This window comes from Rhamphochromis longiceps, linkage group LG9 (assembly GCF_057381845.1).
Source record: "Rhamphochromis longiceps isolate RC_006_pf linkage group LG9, R_longiceps_female_GT1.1, whole genome shotgun sequence".
Classification (NCBI taxonomy): Eukaryota; Metazoa; Chordata; class Actinopteri; order Cichliformes; family Cichlidae; genus Rhamphochromis; species Rhamphochromis longiceps.
Window position 1 is genome coordinate 17,243,006 of NC_140565.1, and position 20,878 is coordinate 17,263,883.

General features: G+C 41.6%; 2 protein-coding genes across 3 annotated transcripts in view; both read right to left on the reverse strand.

Annotated features, from left to right (window-relative positions):
- bmi1a (BMI1 proto-oncogene, polycomb ring finger a) overlaps positions 1-8,855 on the reverse strand; it is a 10,050-nt gene extending 1,195 nt beyond the window's left edge. The window contains exons 1-10 of the mRNA XM_085418544.1: positions 8,486-8,855; positions 4,615-4,750; positions 4,274-4,370; positions 3,794-3,849; positions 3,203-3,250; positions 2,948-3,056; positions 2,314-2,353; positions 1,925-2,023; positions 1,667-1,747; positions 1-226 (exon numbers count right to left, since the gene is read on the reverse strand). The exon at positions 1-226 is cut by the window's left edge and continues 1,195 nt beyond it. Of these exons, the coding sequence (XP_085274670.1) occupies positions 1-226; positions 1,667-1,747; positions 1,925-2,023; positions 2,314-2,353; positions 2,948-3,056; positions 3,203-3,250; positions 3,794-3,849; positions 4,274-4,370; positions 4,615-4,726 (868 nt within the window). The 5' untranslated portion in view covers positions 4,727-4,750; positions 8,486-8,855. The remainder of the gene's footprint in view (positions 227-1,666; positions 1,748-1,924; positions 2,024-2,313; positions 2,354-2,947; positions 3,057-3,202; positions 3,251-3,793; positions 3,850-4,273; positions 4,371-4,614; positions 4,751-8,485) is intronic.
- Positions 8,856-10,067: 1,212 nt separating this feature from the next.
- commd3 (COMM domain containing 3) lies at positions 10,068-14,242 on the reverse strand. Of its 2 annotated transcripts, XM_085418545.1 has the most exons (8): positions 14,059-14,239; positions 13,078-13,189; positions 11,881-11,944; positions 11,728-11,762; positions 11,090-11,150; positions 10,954-11,010; positions 10,770-10,823; positions 10,068-10,231 (listed from the first exon to the last, which is right to left on the reverse strand). In XM_085418545.1, the coding sequence occupies exons 1-8, from the start codon at positions 14,195-14,197 to the stop codon at positions 10,172-10,174; spliced, it is 582 nt and encodes a 193-aa protein (XP_085274671.1). In that variant the 5' UTR covers positions 14,198-14,239; the 3' UTR covers positions 10,068-10,171. The 2 variants fall into 2 exon arrangements, with proteins under 2 accessions (XP_085274671.1, XP_085274672.1); XM_085418546.1 differs by lacking the exons at positions 11,728-11,762; positions 11,881-11,944 and having other exon boundaries at positions 14,059-14,242.
- Positions 14,243-20,878: the final 6,636 nt, after the last annotated feature.

Genomic DNA, 20,878 nt, shown 5'->3' on the forward strand with positions numbered 1-20,878 from the left:
TGTTGTTGCTGTTGCCGTGCGGGTGCGGGGACTGCGCAGGCGTGCCGGGGCTCGGCAGAGACGAGGACGTGGACGGAGCCCCGGCTGGACTTCCGGCTTTGTCGCTGGCAGAGTCGCTCTCCTGCCCGGATCTGCTCGCGCTGTTCTGACCTTCCTGCTGTGCGTGGCTCACCTTCATCTTCTTACAGTTGGGTCGGACTCGGTACTTCAGCGGCAGCGGGCCGTTCTGCGGAAGAGGAGAAGAAGTTATTAAAACATTAAAACTTAAACTGTAAATGGGGTTGGCGCCATTTTTAGGAACTTTATTCAGTTTTTTTTTTATTATTATTATTATTTTTATTTAATTAGTTACTCAACTAACCCTGAAGTGACCAAGTGGGGTCATCTAACCTATTTTATTCGTAAAAAAAAGTCGTAAAAACTAATTTATTAATGGGTTTCTTCTACAACTTTTTAAACTTGCTTTTTATTTTTTTACGGAATTGATTCATTTATTTGCAAAAAAAAAAAAAACTTGGAAAGATATGTGGGGGTCATTTACTTTTTAACCCCAAATTTCCATTTTTAATCACTACTCTATAGAAATCAAGATCCAGTCATGTCCTGGCGTACATTCAGTTTGATAACCAGACCAGAAAGTAGCAAGTTTTGTTATAAACTTGCTACTTTCAACTCAGTAACCCAGATACATCTAAAGCGGTTGGTTTCAGAGGCCACATATGGCATAAAGATCTTGTGCCCTTTGTTGCCCCTCCCCCCTTTTTGCATACACATGATAGAAAACCATAACTAATTGCAGAATGTCCCTGATACACACACACACACACACATATATATATATATATATATATATATATATATATATATATATATATATATATATATATATATATATATATATATATATATATATATATATATATATATAAAAATAAAGGGGCAACATAAAATTTAATAATGTTCAAAGTACATATTATTTCAGGTTGAGTACAAAAACATGATACCATACAAATTCGAATATAGCCATGTCCATGGTTATGTATGTGTTCATTTGACTAAAATCTTAAACGGAAACTGATCGTAAATTTTAAACGTTTTTAATATTGAAAATATGTTTTTTTTATTATTATTATTTATTTAAATTTTGGCATCTTTAACAACATGTATGAACAAAAACCCTCTTTCTCGAACAGCTTCCCCATTTGGAGATTTTGTGTTTTTGAAGACTAAAATAAACAAGCAGAAAAATATCTATATTTAACTGACCGCACACTATACAACACCAGCTACAACAAAGCGATAAAAACCTATATATAACAATATACAAAAACTTCAACGCAATGATAAAATAATATTTTAAAAGCTCAGCAATCAAAACGTAAGTATCTATTCTATTTATGTCTCAAGGTGAAATTTTAAAAGTACCTAATTTTGTTGATATTAAATGTATTTTTAAAAATAAATTGTGATTAAATACATTAACTGACACCGAGGGAGATGGTTTTATTTAACAAAGAAAATATTATTAATATACTGCAGTGTATCAATAAAAATTAATACACTGCAATTACAACTCAATAATTGCAGTGTATTAATCACATCTTGAGATAAAAAACAAAACAAAAAAAACCTTAGCTTTCTAAAAATGTGCAAAAATATTTCTTACCCTTCTCCAAGTATAGATATATGCTATATCCATTAGCGTGTAGTAATCTTTCAGAGGTTCATCTTCATACATGACTTCAACCTTAAGAGGAAAAAAAAAGAATGGGTTTATTTATTTATTTTTTATTGTTTTTGTTTTTCACAATAACCTTTTGTAAGAGGAAATCATTAAATATGTAAATAAGATATCTCTCAGTTTTTTGTGATACATTTATAGTAAGTATCTCTGAAAATAAATAAATAATTAAACTAAACAGACCTGGTAGGTGTTTGGGATGTCCATTTTGCTGCGCAGAAACTTTCTCAGATGCATAACTGTCATGGCTGCTGGACACTGCAAGTACCTCTTGTTAGCCACCTGCAGATAAAACACATTATAACAAAAAATAAATAAAAATACATATGTATATACATACGTGTGGAATAAAACATTCATACACAATGACTAGAATCTACACACAGGCTGGTCCACCTTAAAAGCAGCAAAAACAATGTAGCCCTTTACCACTGGAGAGAACATAATTATAATTGTTTGTCTCCACACATGTTTGATTATCCCTTATTCTAAGGCTGTTTTAATCCTAAAGTGTTAGCAAAGATGAAAAAAAATGACGGAAACAAAAATGTGGCTAAGTCAACGTGCGATACCTGATCTTTTGACTGCTTGTCCTCCACTGCTCCTCCCAGTCTGTGCGCCAAAAAACAGAGGAAAAACATGAGTAACTTTCCAGCGTATGTATAACTCTAAAACTAAATCATACAGAGTTAGCAACAGAATTCAAATTTTGAAAGATTTGAAAAAAATTCTTTTTAAACATACTATGTTTCATGCAGTACTTTTTTGTGAAGTATTACTGTAGTCAAGTATTTTGGCAAATTCCAGACATTAGAATAAACTTATTAATAAAGTCTTGAATATTATTTTATAATGACTGCAAAGGCAGCTAAAATTTACACACCATTAAAAAATAATTAATTAAAAGGCATTTGAATACAAAAACCAAAATCTGTCATATTATACGCATGATCCTATTTCTGTTCATTACATCACACTGTGGGTAGGACATGTCGTATTTTGATCTATAAAACATGGTACCAGCGTCAGTTAAGCTAGTTTTGATGATTCTAGAGCAGACTGATAATATCGGCTATAGTGGAGCAATATCTGTAAGCGTATCATAACAGCTGTATCTACTAACGAGAAACCTCTATAAATATTAGATTTTGTAGTCTTTTAGGAACAACTATTTTCCATTTCCATGTATTTTTAATACAAGCGTACCTGCTTTGATCAAAGAACTCAATAGAGAGGCTGATGATCTCATCGTCTGTAATAATTCTCTTGTCCTCATCTGCTACCTCTCCACGATCTTCATTTGTTCCATTAGACGCTATAGAAACACACACATGCACGGCTGGATGTGAGGGTGGGTTTATATGTTGCGTTTACAGCACAGCAGACTCTCTGATGTGGAAAATATTTCGCCAAAAGAAAAAAAAAAGAAAGAAAGAAAAGAACATTTTCTTTCTGACTCACCATCTACGGGGTGCTCTGCGTAAAAGTCTCTTCTCCTCTTCATCTCATCTGAAGACATTCAGAAAGGCGTGTTATTACCAATCCATTCACTTTCACTTCCCACTATTACCTTATTTCAGAAACCATGTGCCAGAGTTCTCAGCGCCCCTTAATATTGTGACTTCCAGGAATAAATATTTGTCGAAACACAAGAAAAGCTAGATTAAAACTGTGGCATCGATGTGAGAATTCATGGAAATAATGATTTGATTCTCCAACATTTCTGTCTTACAGATGGGTGATATGAGACATGACCCTGAAAACTGTTTTGCTTGAACCTTGCAGCAAGAAAAGCAGACAGATTTGATGACCATAACACTCAGCGTCATCCCAATTCAACACACCTCTGCACTTTACAACAAATAATTAACTGTCAAGCTGAAACTTCAAGTTTTTCAATGCAAAGCTTTCCACTACACAACATACACACCATATCCAAATGCCATTACATATACCCTCATCGGTAATGTTCATTTATTCTTATTTTAATATACTTGCAGAGACAAATTTACGTGCAAAAGTCAGACTGAACAGTAAAAATGCGACTCTTACTTTTGAAGAGGCCGGGGACCAGTTTGTACACAATGTCCTGTAAAGTTTTGTCAGACCTAAAGAGAGAGAGAGAGGAAAAGAAACTTCAGTCAAGTATTTAAAAACAATTCTTGTCTGAAAAAATAAGACCAGTATTCATCGCTGTGGAAAACCTCAAACGTGTCATGTCGCCTACACGCCTACATGTGTTTCTCATGTCTGAATGTTTAAATCAGAGGCTGATTCAGCTGTTTAGTGGGGAACCCACAAAGGGAAGGAAACCGAAAACAAGTAATGTATTCGCTTAAGATTGCAAAGGCAGAAAATATACGTTCTACACTGTTTAAAAAGAACAGAAAAATCATATTTAAGGGGTTAAATTCAAGTCATCGGGCGTCACTAAACTTTTAGAACCAAATTTATATGGGCCCTGAAAAAGGTAACAATAACAACGGGGGCAGCTGAGCAAAATGCAGAGAGCATGGTAAGCACAGTTCTCACCTAATGTTGAGCAGTGGCTTGGTTTTGTGCACTTGTACATCACAGATGGGACAGTATTTGCTGGTTTCCAGATAGCGCACAATGCACATCTTGCAAACTGCAAAACAGATGAAAAAAAAAACTGTTAATGTCTGATGAGATCTGAAAGCATTTCCTGAGGAGCCAAATTGAGTTTAAAAGAGAGCAAGAGCAAGAAATACATTTTGCAGCACTGAAAAAAGAAGACTGGGAATGTTTAAATTTAATCCAACATATCTCACATTTAGCAGCTTCGGGTGATATGAACTGATTTTGACCCATAAAAAAATTAAATGAAATGAAATTAGACGAGTTTTGCTCACATGAATGAAGACATTCGATGATGGTGGTTGCATCTATGAAGTATCCTCCACACAGAACGCACATGAGGTGAGGGTTGAGCTCGGTAATCTTTATCCTGGTCGTCCGATGCATGTTGAGAGGAAGGAACAACAATCCCTGCACGCAGAAGGAGGACAGGTCAAAACAAAAGCACGCAGAGGTTTGTCAACGCACGGCGGGGCATTTGGACGAGACTGCTGTTTGCTTGGACTGTGATAAAGCAACATCAACCTTTATGCCGATCCAGAAATAACCAGAGGGAAAGACGTTCGTTGGCAGATTTACAGGCAGCGGCGAATAATCATAAATCAATCACTTCCGCTGAGATCGATGGAGCCGTGCGCTCCCCACTTTCCTTCGCCTTAGCTCAGCATCTTTAATGACATAGTAGGGGCAGCAGCGGTCGAGCTTTGAGGAACCAAATCTGAGGCACGGCACGGGAATATTGACCTCCCGTAACTTCAGATTTGCGCGCACTTTTAAAAACATGGATGGTTTAAACTCTAAGCGAAATCGAAAACGGTTTAAACCAAGAGCGCAAATGTGGGGGTAAAAACGAAAACCTATGCGAGACAATGTGAAAAATTAAATAAATCAGACCCAGCCAGCACCGAAACCTTTAGTTAAGTGGGTAACCCCCTTACTGGGTTGCCATGTTCTGTGTGGTTTGGCGAATTTTGCCAATAATAGTGGGCTAATATCATCCACACGGGCGCACCGGGGTGACTGGGTGAAAGTGTTTGTTTCTGCGTGTGTGTGTGTGTGTGTGTGTGTGTGTGTGTGTGTGTGTGTGTGTGTGTGTGTGTGTGTGTGTGCGCGCGCGCGCGCGCGCAGGGGGGTGGGTAATATGAGGCACCCACTCACTGCGTCAGGTGTGCCACACAAGCCACGGGGAAACCTGAGCGTTTCTATGGCAACCCCGTTTGCTTTTTTAGCCCACATGGCTCTTCGCCAGTGACCAGAAAGACAGGATGTCTAAACAAAAACAACACGGCGAGCCGTGCCCGTGTGCAGAGTGGGAACGAGGAAGGACAGAGTCTCCGAGTCCCTCCGTGCACACACACAGCCGCTGGGCTGCCAGGCTGCCGACAGCACGGCTGCCATTTTGTGGAGGAAAAAAAGAAGCATGTATCGGTTCAACGGGCTGCGGGGTTTCCTTCTAACGGGGGCGAATGAAGCCCACCCCGAGGTGTTTACACGAGCTTTATGTATCTGTGAGCCAGACACAGAGGAGCGTACGAGTCCGACCGGGAGAGAGAGAGAGAGATTTCAGCTTTATTTTGATTCGCTTTGCGCTTTTTTCATCAACACCGCGCAGCACCAATATGGCCAGACGCCAGCGACTGCGCCGAAGTTGAGGCGCACGCTGGGTCATTACAAACCATTTATTCTGCGCCATTTCCAGTTCAAGCACCGCACAGTCCATGTATCAAACACGAATGTCGAATGTAGGCTACACTCTGTGCTCGAGTGCATTTCAACAAAAAAGCGAGGGCGGTAGAGTAAAGTCACCAGATGCCAAAGGATCCCGGTCTTCAGATTTTTATCCGGTAGTTACGATCCGGTGGGCAAATTGGTCTCGAAAAAGATGACCAGTCTGGCGCACTTTTTTGTTTTTTAAAGTTGGACTTGTAAAGATTATCGCGGCTGGGTGCTGTCATTTTTTTTTTTTAATTTAATGCAATCATTAAAAGTCTATCCGGGGTAAAGAGTGAATATGAGCGGGTGAGCCCTCTTTAAACGCTGGATGAGAGCCAGCCTGCCCAGCTCGGAACCCACACTGTTACTTTATGGAGCCACAGTCGGCACCATGCCCGAGTCCCGGCTGCTTTTCAATGCTTCAACCGACCTCTCCTTGGCCGCCTGTGAACAGACCACTGCGGGCAAGTTTGGACAGCAAATCGGTTCAAAGGATGCCTCACACACGGATAATGATGGATAATGCCTACATATATGCAGGGAGCCTGTTGCGCCATTAATCGATTGGCTGGTGTTTGGACAACTGCTTTCCCCTCTGCCAGGGTGTGTGTGTGTGTGTGTGTGTGTGTGTGTGTGTGTGTGTGTGTGTGTGTGTGTGTGTGTGTGTGTGTGTGTGTGTGTGTGTGTGACCTGCCTGCTCACTTTATAAGACTTCAAGTCAGGTCAGCCAAGAAATCCAAAATAAAGTTAATACGCTTTGGGAACGAATATTGCTGAATGGCCAAAAATCAAACAATACAGTCTGGATTCAGTTGGGAATACGCTGAATGCAGAGGTTTGTGCACAACACGGGCTTTCCTCTATTTTATTTTATTTTTTTACTGATAATTTGGCTTAAGCTGTAGCTGGTGCTGACAGCAGGCCATCAATTATTTCTCCACAACTAGTACATCTTAAATTCTTTCAAACAAGACACGTTAAATTGGAGATTTCCATCGGTTTCTGTAGTGACCCGTAAAAGCCGTGCTAACCTAATTTATTCCCAGACGAGACCAGTTCCTCTTGTAAAGCGTTCACCTCTTACATGTAGATCAACAGCAGCTGGAAATAACCCAATTAAAAAAAACTGGGATGGCAAAAAGAAAAGAAGGAGAAGAAACACATCAGCCGCTGTGAGTTCATTTAGAAAACCGTGGCTTAAATAGCTCCTGATTAGAACTGACCACAGGACTAAAACGTATCAAAGGAATTACGTTTATTCCGTGTAAATGCCTCCCTACTCAGTGGATGTACTCCATCCAGTCTGCTGGGCTACATGATCGCTCCTATTCACACACATGTGAGCCTGTCAACCTGCAAAAACCAAGCGGGTGGTGGTGGAGTGTGTGTTTCGGGGGGATAGATTCATTTAACCCATTATAAGTGCACACAAGGTCTACACCAGCGTTCATGGGTAAAATGATAATTTTTTACCCCCCCTCGCTCTCTACAGAGGAAACACTAGCTTGCGCCCATCACCAGACTGGGAGCTACAGTGTGCGCCAACACACAGACCGTATAAAGGTGGGAATTATTGCGATCCATAATGAGCTTTTAATTGTCAAACAAACAGTCTGTGTTGGCTACAGCTCATGTGAATTTAAGTGGAATTACCAGAGCTTCAGACTGCCTGGAGAGGCACAGCCACTCCTTTGTAGTCGCCAATTTTTTTTCTCTCTCTCCCTTCTTAATTTCTTCTTTAAATTTAAATTTAATAACCATCCTTCCCACTCAGGACAAGCACACACCAAAACGTAAACAGCCAGTTGTAGTCCGTATACGCGTTTAACGACAATCCAGTGTTTACAAAGCAGCCGTCATGAAACATTTATGCTCGGTGGAAACGGTTTGCCTCCCTGGCACGTTCACGGGAGCGATCCAAGTTAAGTTAATAAATCCAACATCCGGTCACGTTCACCGAAAACCAACCTGCCACCCAATTCCCATCACCCCAAAGATCCAAACTCTATAAAATGAAGACTCTACGTGGAAACACGAACGCAGGGGGACCGTTTGAAGCACTTGCTGCTCCTCGCATCGCAGCCAACACAGCCTGGTTCGCCTGGGTCTCCCACTTTACATAAATCCCAACGACGCAATGCAAACCCGAACCGTGACCAACTTATACGGACGCGTAACTGAACGATAGGAGAAGCAGGAGCGAATGTGCCCGACCCTTAATTGGCGTTTATAGTCGAGCGGGGAACATCTTTTGCTGGGGGAAAAAAGTGGTGCGCAGACCCACACACGGAGCTCCACGTCGGTGATCGCTGCAGCCACCGTTGAAAGCTCCACATCCACCGCTGGACGTAGCGGGGGGAAAACACAAAGACACAAAGCCCAAACCTCGCCCTTTCGCCCCGTTAGTTAGAGACGATATCGAAGGAGACGTACCTGAAGGTTCGGCCGGGAATCGGTGGGCACCGAGGCGAGTAGACAATGAAAGTTGGGAGGCGATCAGCAGAAAATGAATAGGAGTAGAGCCGCCATCTTGAAGCAGGCTGCAGACGCTGTCAGTGGCGGAGAGCGCACGGCGGACTGGAGCGCATTTCAGATGTGCGAATAAAAACTCCCCGTTTCCTCGGCGATTGCGCGGCGTGTGCGTGTCCGACAGACGCCTTCCAAGAGATCCCGGTCCTTCGGCTCCGGTTCGGAAAGCTTCCCACTTCGGCACCGATAACTTTGCCTCCAAAATATCCGCTTCGCCCCCCAGTAAAACGCAGCAGTGTGTGCGTGTGCTCCGTGGAAACTGACACCGTCCCCAAAATGGCTTGTAGTTCGACCGCCCCGCTCTGGTCACGTGGTCTGGTTGCTTAAGGGTGCCTAGAAATTACTGTCGGTGTATGCTGTTTCTACTGATCTACGTATGTGCAAAGTAGCAAAGACGTGAAGGAAAAAAAGGCTGATTTACACGCGATGGGCGCGTTTTTAACAAACATATCTTTATTTTAGCGGTTTGTGCCTTTTTCTCGACCTGAAACGACACCGAGAAGCTGCTTAAGGGCGCTCACAAATTACTGTCGGTCTATTCTGGTCCTTTTTTTTTTTTAAGTGTGACGCATGATTTAAAATAACACACGGTGCACATCCATGCAGCTTGGGTCGCTTTTCAGCACGATGGGGCTCAATATGTCCTGATGGGTATCCAAAATTTAAAAGAAAAGAAAAGAAAGAAAGAGAAGGGCACAATGGTTGGAGCAGGCAGATGTAGAAAGTAGGCTCTCGGTGTGCCCTCTCTCTGATGTCAAAAATAACAGCAGCAGCACACGCGCTCTCACAACTTCGTGTCGTTTTGACCATCAAATGCATCAAAGTCTATTGAGGTACCAAGTGGCTGTCTTCTTAAGCTATCCAGCTCATTGCTTTGAAGATCCCACGCACTTGGTGGAAAATACGCCAATATGACAAATCGCCCTGGTGTCAAACCTTTGTCACAGTCTGTCCTGACATGCTGTGCAGAAAAGAAGAAGAATAAACTTCCACACTTGATGAATTGGAGCCTTAACCCTCCGCTGAAAACGATGGCATCTCGGATGTTTACGGAATCCGAGCCGCCGTGCTGCTTCAGCTGAGGAGCTTTGAACTTTTCAAGCTGAGGTGGACGCAAAAAAGCTCGGGGAGCTTTATTTTTGTTTGTTTGTTTTGTTTTTTAGTGAATGGACTAAAATTCTCATGACGCGAGAAAGCCGTAGATCTCTGATAATAGCCTTTTAAAAATAGAGATCTCAAGAAAGGCTGGGCTGAAACTCTTGTGGTAACAAATACTTCGAGAGAAAGAAAGAAAAAAAGACACCGCTGTCGTGCAGCTATGTCAGAAATCCTACACAAGCTGTTTAAACAACGCGAGGGTGTAATTTCTTTACTGTACACACGTTCAAATTAATCTTTTAATAAAATATTTTTCTCCAGTCCTAAAGGGGAAGTTCTTGGAAGACGTGTAACACACCAAAATCCTGAAATCAGTCAAAGAACAAAGACGATTTTATTTATTTTATTTTTCTTTCAAATACATTTGTTGGGTTGATAACACACGTGACACATCAGTGGCAGGTATAAAGGGGACGAAAGTGGACACAAGCTTCACATCTGACTGGCTTTCTCCATAGTCTTGGCGGCGTCTTTCAACTTCCCCACCAAATCCTGAAAAGGCAGACACCGATCAACATTTATCCATTTATATAAAAAGATATATTATTTATGCACAATGGTTAGACTAATTTCCGACTTTAGATTCAGGCTGATTAGACTGAAGATGACTGACGGCTTGCATTCATCCAATCATTCCAGAGCCGCTGATATCAGCAGGTCTCTGATTTTATAAAAGGCACTGCTGATGTTTCCACGATGATTACAAAACATTTTTAACCTTTTTCAAGTCTGTTCATTATTTTCTGTTAAAGTGAGCTGCAGTAAAGGATAGATCGTAGCGATTCTGTCTCAATCAAAATCAGAATCCGTGAAGAAAAAAATAGCTACCGCATGGACATAATATTACAATTTCCCACGTTGACTTTTTTCCTGAAAGATCCACACCCCTTTCGATAAGGAGAGCTACCACAGAGCAATACGTTCCGTGGTTAGATTGTTTAGGACTGCTAATAAATGTGACTGTAGTGCGTAATGGCACAGGTACGACGCAATTGCGAGACAATTATCCACCCCAAGAGTTTTCCTCTACCTGGAGCTGCTCCACTGTGCAAGTAAAGTTGATGTCCTCTGAGGATCCTTCATTCTAAAAAATAATAATAATAAATAAAGGAAGGAAGGAAGAAGGAGCAAACATAAGCGTCCTGTTACCCATTCAAATATACCAGACTTTATATAAATGCTGGAAAGTAGAAGAGTAAAGCTGCGGCTGTTACCTCAGTGTTCAGTGATATCAAATAGAAAGAATCGTTGACTTTATCCACCTGCCCGTTCTGTGGGAGAAGCAACATTTTAGAAACACACAACAAATGATATACCGCTAACAGACAGAAATTAGTCTCGCGATCTCACCTTCATGTGGTACTCCAGGCGCCACGAAGCGTCGGTAATGTGAGGTAGACCCCTTCCTATGCTATAAGAAAAAGAAAGGAGAGACTGAGTCATCTTTGCTTCTGTAGAAAATATTGCCCATTCATTCGGCGAGGAGGCAGAGAATTAATGATATGACCAAAACTCCTAAAAAACTCTTAAAAACTCTTAAAGTTGCCGTGCGTCACAGGGGTTTTACGCATCAGGTGGTTTTCTGCAGTTAAATCCGTTTGCATATATGGTGGCTCTTCTACAAAAAGCTGTTTGTTAGCACGTCATAAATCCACATTTACAAGTCAGTTAATCTTGGCGCGGAGAAGCTTAAATACTGACTAGAACAACAACTCGCCTCCTCTTCCTCCCACGTTAGCACATCCGTTCCAGACCTCGAATATCCAGTTTTCAACGTGTCAAATCATTCGGTTAATAATTGTGCAAATTTGCGACTCGAGTTTTACCAAAACAATTAAGTAATTAATAAATAATAAATAAACAAACAAAGCCTAGGCAATAGTAGGCTGTGATGGCATCCCCAGAGAGCGAAGCAAACACCTTAAAATAACATGAGCCCCACAAATCTCTTAAGCACTGCCAGCTCGAACCACGCAGCGATGCCTTACCTTGCTAAAAGACGCTCCAAATCTTTTTTATGTTTCTGCAAAACAAAACAAAACAAAACAAAAAAGCACCAATTAGCTGCTGGCAAGTCTGGCAAAAAAACAAAAGAAAAAAAAGGATGAAATAAATGCGTCCTAGTTTGGAATATAGGCTACCTGGTATGCGCTGTAGAATATTTCTGTTCTGTCTGCGCTGAATGTGAGCTCTTCAAGGCTGGAACTGAACGGAGAAGACAATACTTTAAAACGCAGCTGGTTCTCAGAAAGGAAGTCCACTTAGACAGCTTTACATAAAGCAGCAGGGAGTTCATATGGAGATAGCAGAATTGCATGCATTCCTGTCGTCATCCAATTCCAAGGAACAATTAGTTTAATTCAGCTTGTTGCACAGGTTCTGTGAGCAGACTTTGAAAACCGACTTTCTTGCAGTTAAGACTGCGGAGAAGCAATGAGTAAAATATTATTAATAATAACAGTAATAATAATATAATAATATAATAGAAATCTAAAGCGTTTGCAGCTTTAAACTAACGCTTGCTTGTTCGGGACATGCGTACAGTTCATCCTCTACACCTTGAACATCCAACACCACTTGGATCAAGTGGGAAAAAAAATCTTCAGCTGAAAAAAATACACAAAACAAAGAGGAAAAAATGCTACATATGAGAAACTCGTGAGATGTATAAATAATACCACAGATCCAAGTATAACAGCGTAACTACAGCACTAATTTGCTGGAGACATTATGGCTCCACTGGCAGCTTGCAAGCTCCTTCATACCTACTTCAAGATGAGAATAATAAGTCCTGCTACACGAACAGAACATCCCATCGAGCTTCAGAACTTCAACGGATGCTTTACTAAAACCCCGAGTCGCTTTGTTCTGCAGTAATTATACATAAAGACCACACTTAAAGTCCCCTTGGAGGTGAATTCTGGAAGTATTGTCTCCTTGCATATTGTTAGAGGCATGAAAACAGCGCGGTTTTGGCTCAACGTCATGAAATGACCTGCTTGTAAATAGCGCGCTACTTCAGGTGCTTCGCTTTGAAAGGGTTAGGTTTGAGGTCAGGGTCAAACAAGGCGACACACACACACACACACACACACACACACACACACACACACACACACACACACACACACACACACACACACACACAAAGAAAGAAAACAAAAGAAAGTGTAGGCAGTGTAGGCTACAGGATCCATCTGTATCATAAGGACAGGCTGTTACGTGTGTTATGGGAGGGAGACTCTCATGCGGGCAACAGATAAGGTTGTTTGTGTCCAATTTATAACCACCACCTGCACACAGGGTGGACAGTAAATGCTCTGTGTGCCGTCTCGTACCTTATCGTGGACTGGTCTGCGTTTTGTTTGACCGCCTCCAGTATGAAGGTGACGGCAGCTGTGTGGCTCTGCTTCAGCAGGATTTGGTCTATCTGGTTAAACTCGGGCTGATCTGAAATGACAAAAAAACAGAAAGACGGAATGAGGAATGCTGCTGTTACAACATTCTTACTGGGCGGAACAGAGAAGCCAATTCGTGTACGTCTGATGCAGGGTCCATATACTTTGGTTTCTCCACACTGACGCGCAGAATGGAAATCATTGATAATTTGCATGTGAATGGGACCCCCTGTGCTGCATCAGCCTGGGGTGGGGTGGAGGGGGTGGGGGGTCCTTTGTTTGTTTGTCTAGTGAGTACTTCACTTTCTAAATAATTCCGCAGTAAAAATGGGATTGGGTGCCGCAGAGGTTAGACGACACATGGCCTGTGAAAACAGCTGAAGCAGCTGTGATGAAACTAGAACCTACATCGAGCAAAAGTCTGCTGTCATTTTGCATCATTTATATTTACAAGACAAATTCGAGCCGATTAACAGCATCAGCATGCAGGGCGCTTCGCCGGTCTGCTGAGAGCGATTACAGCCGTCAATCGGATGTGTGTCCGAGATCAGATCGGACTATTAGAGTCTAAAATGACCATCGTGGTCTTTCTAATACTCCGAGCGGACTTGATGCCAGTTTAAATGACAAAAGGGATCCCGAGTGGCCGTGTGTGATTGTGCGACTGCTGCTGAATGCAAAGCAGGCAGCTCGAAAAGACTCGGGTCGCTTTAAAGCAGCTGATGGGCAGCAGGCGGCCACTCGGACTCGTGAAATGTCTTAAAATAAACGCAGGGATCCATCGGGTTAATTCGCAGCGCGCAGCAGAGCCGTAAAAATCCGCAAACACCGAGGCAGCTCCGCCGCACGCTCACACCCGGAGAGAAACCGGAAGCAACAGCGGAGACAAAAGCAGCGGCGCGCGGAGAGGCAGCAGCTCACCGAGGACTGTGGGGTCGCCGTGAGAGGAGAGCAGACTCCGGAAAGACACGTCCACCAGCACCTGGAAGCTGCCGTGGTCGAAGACGGACTGGTCTGCTAAAGACTGTAGCCCTCTCTGCACAGACTCAGACAACTCCATTTTGCAAAAGGGAGACCCACGACATCAGACCACGTGACGGATCAGCTGATCTGGAGAAGCAGAGGGCTGTGGGAGGTTATAGCGAGAGAGAGGCAGACTCGGGGCTGCTGAATGGGGAAGACACTACAGCGTATTGTGGATCTCCGAGAAGACGTTCATTCATTTATTGTATTAATCTAGGTTTGTTGTTTAATTGTGCGATTCATCACTGCTGTTTTATCCTCCAGTCGGATCAGTGATATACAGAACAGCGAAAGAATAAATAAATAAATAATAACATCTGCGACCCCCAAGCTTTTCCATTGTCGGTACCACGGATACGTTTAAACGCTTTGCCACGCAGTTTTATTTAGATTTGTACCCTATATCCAGTGTAATCATCCCCATAGCTGGTTTCTGACTGTGGGATTTACCGGGTTACAGTTGTCCCCGGTATTAACTAGACCACTAGACCTCCAAGTATTCACACATACCTCTCTATGAGCAATATTATCCACAAGCGTTTAGCAGCGATTACACTGACACTGGGTTATTGGGTTTATGACTTGCTGCCGGTCAGTATTGCTCAGTTATTTAGCCAGATACACAAAGTACGGGGCGGGAGTCTGTGGTGAAGTGCAACACAGGTTAAAAAAAAAAGATTTTTAGGTCATATCCTCCCGAGAAAAGAAGAAAAAATAAGCTTCCTATTGAACTTGTTTGTAATTTCCTGCCACCCAAACACGTGAGATATCAATGGAAAGCCCAGGATGCCCTTTAGTAAAGGACTTAGTAGGGTAGCTCAAATAACTCAAAATTATATCTAGACCAGAAACAAATGTCCATTATAGAGGACACAAATAAATAGGCTGGTTCTAGGGAGGATATAGATCATGTAAGGGAGATAAGGGTGTGGGGGTGAGATTAAGCATTTCTAGTTTAGATAGCAGAGACGTGGATCGTGTCAGATGATGAGCAACATTATCAACATCTTGTAACACTTCGTACAGCTGTGCTACAGTGTGACTTTGCATGCTATGCAGTCCAGCCGTCAGAGCGAAGACACCCCCACTCCTTCTTCATCACAACTCTGTCTGTATTGTATTAGTTCTGATATTTCTACATCGTGTCTAATCTATTAATTGAGAACGAGCACAATGCCACGGTCTTCCACCCTCTGAGGTCGGGACGGACCAGGATGAGCAGATGCGATCGTGGGCGACTTATTGAGGTGTGGACTGTGTAATATTGTCATTGTATTATCAAATCAGATTTAGCGCACTAATTATTGCTATATATATCACGGTGCATACTTTTATTCGTTTACTCATTCAGCGGTTTCCAGGATCTTTTTTTTTTTTTTTGCACAACTATACAGTTATCTAAAGCAACCATCTGATTTGCACAGCTGGGTTCTCATGCTAAATCTAATATACACATCCAGATAAACAGATGAAACGAGGGGTTTTTTTACGCCTTCGAGACGGGCATCTTCACCCACTTCGCATTTGAGCTGGCATTACGCATTTCTTTTTGGGGCAGTTACTCTACACAGCTCATATTTGCTCCCCGGTGCTCGCCAAAGCATTTCGGTCAGGGCGTTTAGTATTTATTACATGTGACGTCTTTCTTTTTTTGCGCGTGTCGGAAACTTCCTCGCTCAAGCCTCGAGGCAGTCATGAGGTGAGCCGTAAATAGGTCACTTTTAAATTTCCATTATGAGCCTTAAATATGTGGAGTCGGTGCGTAACTCAGTCCAGGCTTGGAATCCAGTGAAAAGTATAAAACTGCCACGAACTGAAAAGAAAAGAAATTCACTTTTGCACATGGAAACTACAAAATCAGCGAGCACTTGACTTCTTATTGGCTACTCTTTATTCTTCTTGACTTGGAGTTTGCCCCCTCGAGCTGTCTGTTCCATCTTTGTGCAGCTCGGATGCTTAAACTTTTATTTTATGACTTCCTGCAGTAATTAAAAAGATATCAAATCCATTTATAGTTGTCAATTGTTGTCTGTCGGTGGTTGCATAAATTGCGACGCTAATTTTAGACAGCATCGCATCCTCTCAGTGAGACCGTGGTCTGCCTGCCGTTCATTATCTAGGAATGCTCTGGACTGCGGTCTATTGCTCGGCCACACACGCTGCAGCTATCGGAGTGACCTCTGACTCCGCGCTTTGTCCAAAGTCCATTTTGGCTCCGGGTCGGGTTGTGAAATAGATTAGCCTTCACTCCCTCAGTGCCGCCGTGCTTTTTCCTCCAAGATAGGTCGCAGTGCGTGGATTTCTCCAACCTCCTGCTCCAACTTTGGTTGGGGATCTGCGTCACGAGCCTGACGTCAAACATTCGCAATTTCCCGGTCATACATTGCGCGATTAACCGAGGCTCAATATTTTTAGACATGTACAGTTGAATACATCGCATAATGTGGTTTACAAGCGGTTTCTAATACCTTCAACATAAAAGTCTAGCTAAAAATTAAATATGAATAAAAATATTCGAACTCGGGCTCATGAATTAAAACTTAATACTTAATCATAAGTTTTGTTTTTTCTCTTTAACCCTTTATTTTGCCTGATCTGTTTAACATACAAACGAACCGTGAACCACACGCGTGCCCTTTTTATTCTGCGTCATTGTGGCTGTTAAATGCGCAACTCAACGGACAGTTTCTCTTAACCTTTACCATCCTTGACACTGCTGATGAAGTTGTTTCATTTTATATATAAAAAAAACCAACCTCTTTAACAATGACACATAACCTACAAACACATCCCTGCTTTTTGTGTTTTTAAATGCCAAAGGGAAGTTTTGTATCTGCACTGTAATCGATTCCGCTTTGTTCCTCTTTTCTTTTCGTGATTAACCCATAGTTGAATGAGGGCCAGTGAAGTCAAATGATCTCATTGTTTAACCCATAATTCCTCCTCACTGTCTGTCTTTACATAAAAAAACAAACTATAAACATCCCCTTTAAGAAGAGGCCGGGGTAACGTGACCTTAGAAAATGTGTCAACACCGAGGCATTTCCAGAACCAGCTTGTTGGGAGAACACAAGGTCACACACCGTCACTGTATTTATTTCTGTTGTAATAAAGTCCAAAACGAGGTCTGACGTAAACATGGAGTTGTACTTGTAACCTGCCATTCAGATCTGTTTTTGCAGACTCTGGTCTGGATTGACAGCATGCATACATTTTATTATTTTTTGATGCATTCGGTCATTTCTTTCCACAACCGCATATTCTCCTCTTAGCCAATCATTAAGCACACAAATCAAGAAAACTGCCTGCCATCGTTCCTGTGACGTTGTCTACATTTGCTGTCTTCACTCTTGAAGACTATTTGTTTTGTTTGGCCTGTGGCTTTTTACCACGTGAACGAGCTATATGTAAACAGAGAAAGCTTCCTTACCTTAATCACCTTCTTCTCTTACATGGAAGCACATTCAGGGGAAATGCAGTCATTTACAAGCATCCGTGCTGATCTTGCCTGAGCTCATTTTTTGCAAAGGGAGGCAGCACAGTGCAGTAAATATTCTTTTGTTAAATTTTAGTTACCTGCTTTATTGCAAAACTGGTAATAACTCTCTGTGTGCTCACATAAGCAGGGTAAAGTTCAATTATTCTTTTCAACAATTACATTCATACACTAATGGTAACACAACACTGCTGATAAAAGACAAAACTGCTCATGAAAGAAGCAGAAGAAGTAGAAGTCTAATGGTTTTCAGTGAGCAGCTCCTTCAAACAGGGGCTGATCTTCCTGTTTTTTCTACATTGACCAGTTTTATTACTCCCAAAATGTAAATTAATTACAGACCTCATAAAAGTGCTGAATCTTTGTGTTAATTATCACTAATTATCCCTGCCAAGCACAAACACACACAGAGAGTTGAGATCTTATTATAGAAAAGCCAGAAGCAAAGGGGGAGAAAAGGTGAAGGAGAGCTGATATTAACACTTTTTTTTTCCTCCAAAAGACTGAAATTAACTAAATTGTGAGCTGCTGATTTTTTGAGTTGTTGCTGGTTTAGCTGTTGCCTGTCCTTTTTTTAAAGTTTCCATTCTGGCCAAATATCAAATGGAGCTGAATTAAACAGGATTCCTTTAAAGTCCTAAAATACAGACATGTGTGGCGGCTTCTCAGCATGCAGTAAAGCTTTAAACATGAGCAGAAATCTTACTGAAACACAACCTGAACTTTATAGATCCAGGAGTTTATATAGCAAAACTATTCAGGGTTAGAGCAGGTTACTTGTGGCCTGATTTTAGACAAAACTGTCAGCGCATGCTTGGCCTGACTTTCATGTCTAAAGGTTAGAGAATAAATCCAGTCTGTATGTGTGTTGCCTGAGCGTGGATGCTGGTAACTAAGACAAACTGAGAGTAATGTAAATGTATTTCAGAATATGCTGAACTGATTTTTTTCTTTTCTTGTCCTTTACTTAAGCAGAGACACTTCCAGCACCCTCCATTTATTCTGTTTCCCTAATCAACGCTGATGGACATCTGACCGTTATTATCCACACTGTGAATAATAACAAGCAGGGTTAGCTAGTGAGATGGATATCTATCTAGATCTGTGATGTTCTTAAATTGTCTGACTTATTTACAGCTCTCACATGCAGAGCAAAACCCACAGATTCCACTGAGTGTGCCTTCAAAGTGTAAAAGATTGTGCAAAGGTTTAAAATGATAATAAACTCTATTTTAAAAAGAGAGACTTTACAACGAACTAAAGCAAGCTGCTGTTAGCTTCACTGACAAATTGGTGCTTAAACTGTGCACAAATATAATCTGTGAGCTTACAGGCACAAACTGAAAAATTTGACATATTCTAGCAAAAACAAGAAGAAGAGGAAGAAGAAGAAAGGAAGCTAAAACTAAAAAGCGCACATTTATGTGCAGAGTAAGATCAGTGAGAAAGTTCTCATATCCTGGAACAAAACATCAAACAATCATTTCAAACTGTTTCAATGGGATTAATACATGTTTAGTTTTAATACATTTTTTTTCTTTATATTTATTTTTTAGAAGTGGCAATTTGAGATTGAACCAAAGTTGGTAATCTAACATCAAACCAAAAGCTCACATCTTTAAAATACAGTCATTTATTGAACTTTTTTTTTTGTGAGTTAAAAATGTAAGTAAACCTGATCACTCATTAGCTAAAATCAATGTAATAAAATGAAAATAGCAAAGAGCTTTATGAAAGCATTCAAGTGAAACGAATGAAACTTTAACGGTGAAAAAAAAGCACCTATATGCATTTTCGCACATTGATTCCTTGCATTTTTCCAGCTCCAAATGAGATTTTTTTTTTTTTTTTTTTTTTTTACTTCAATTAAACATGGAGGAGCAAGAAACCACAACTCCCAAATAACCGCCTCCGGGGTCAGGACCTCGGTGTAACAATGAGGCCCCTATGAGAATAAAGAATAAGTCCGAGCAGGCTGACTGTGATTCATATCTATCGCTTTTATTGTAAAACTGTAAACTGATTCCAAACCCAAACATTGCATCACTTAACCATTGTTCCCGGGAGAAAGGAAAAGAAAAGAAAAGAAAAGAAAAGAAAAGAAAAGAAAAGAAAAGAAAAGAAAAGAAAAGAAAAGGTGATTTCTCTGTCAGACTCTCAGCTTCATTTTCTACCATAGATCAGAAACACAGGAGCGAGCTGCACGTCCCCGACCTGGTCCTGTTAAACAAACAAACAAACAAACAAACAAACAAACAAACAAACAAACAAACAAACAAACAAACAAACAAACAAACAAACAAACAAACAAACAAACAAACAAACAAACAGCGGAGCGCAACCGAGGTGTATATAAATATATGAGCATATTCAAAAGGTAATTTATTTTAAAGGCAGCTGCTTATTTGGATGAAAATTGCTTTCAGGGAAACACAACAGGTCTCGAAGCGTCGCCACGAGTGCGTGTGCGTACGTGACAGAGGCAGAGAGAGGAAGCAGATTTCTGTGTAGTGACTCTGCCCCCTGTTGGGAAAAAAGCGCCCCCCCCCCCCCCCCCCCCTCATTTTCTTCTGCCTCCCTGTGCCTGCAGATCTTTTATTGAATCTCACAAGTATTTTTTAAGACAAAGCGATTAATAAATAAATAAATAACCAAAGCAGCAGATTGGCTGAATTAAACGTGCGAATATGTGATTCATCCCAATTCCAGGATGTGCGAGGAAAGCAAAGAAGCGGGACCCATATAGAATCTGTAATTAACGTCTCGCCGTTAAGCAGCTCATTAACTGAGTTATACATAAAGCTAATTTAATTAGCGTCGCGGGCAGCCTATAGTCTCCGCTTTATTGAATCATTCTGCTGCCTAATCCATCAGATACGCCGGTGGAAAAGAAATCAGAAAGAGTCTCGGATGCGCCCTCCTGATGATAATATGATCATCTCCGCAGGACAGAAGACCCCTCCGCCCCCCCCCCCCCCCCCTCCTCCCTTGACACACACCTCCCACCCTGCTTCCACCCCAGAGTTCAACATGGGGTCAGTGTCTTGCTCAAGGACACTTCAGCAGCGGCTCGATGCGACGACACCCTGAATTTAAAGTGTCGCGATCTCACCCCGGCTGTGTTTGTTTCATGGTTTTTTAAGCGTCGCGAAGACTTCTGTATAAAATACCAAGGTGGTGGAAATCAGTTGACTAACAAAGAGCACGCGCGCACGGTGGCAC

What these genes read in the sequence shown, in the direction of transcription:
- commd3 (XM_085418545.1), bottom strand. Translation starts at nt 14,197, where the DNA reads ATGGAGTTGTCTGAGTCTGTGCAGAGAGGGCTACAGTCTTTAGCAGAC. An exon ending in TATTCTACAGCGCATACCAG is followed by an intron (nt 11,763 to 11,880) that starts GTAGCCTATATT and finishes TTTGTTTTGCAG; the next exon opens with AAACATAAAAAAGATTTGGA. An exon ending in TTGGAGCGTCTTTTAGCAAG is followed by an intron (nt 11,151 to 11,727) that starts GTAAGGCATCGC and finishes TTTTTCTTATAG; the next exon opens with CATAGGAAGGGGTCTACCTC.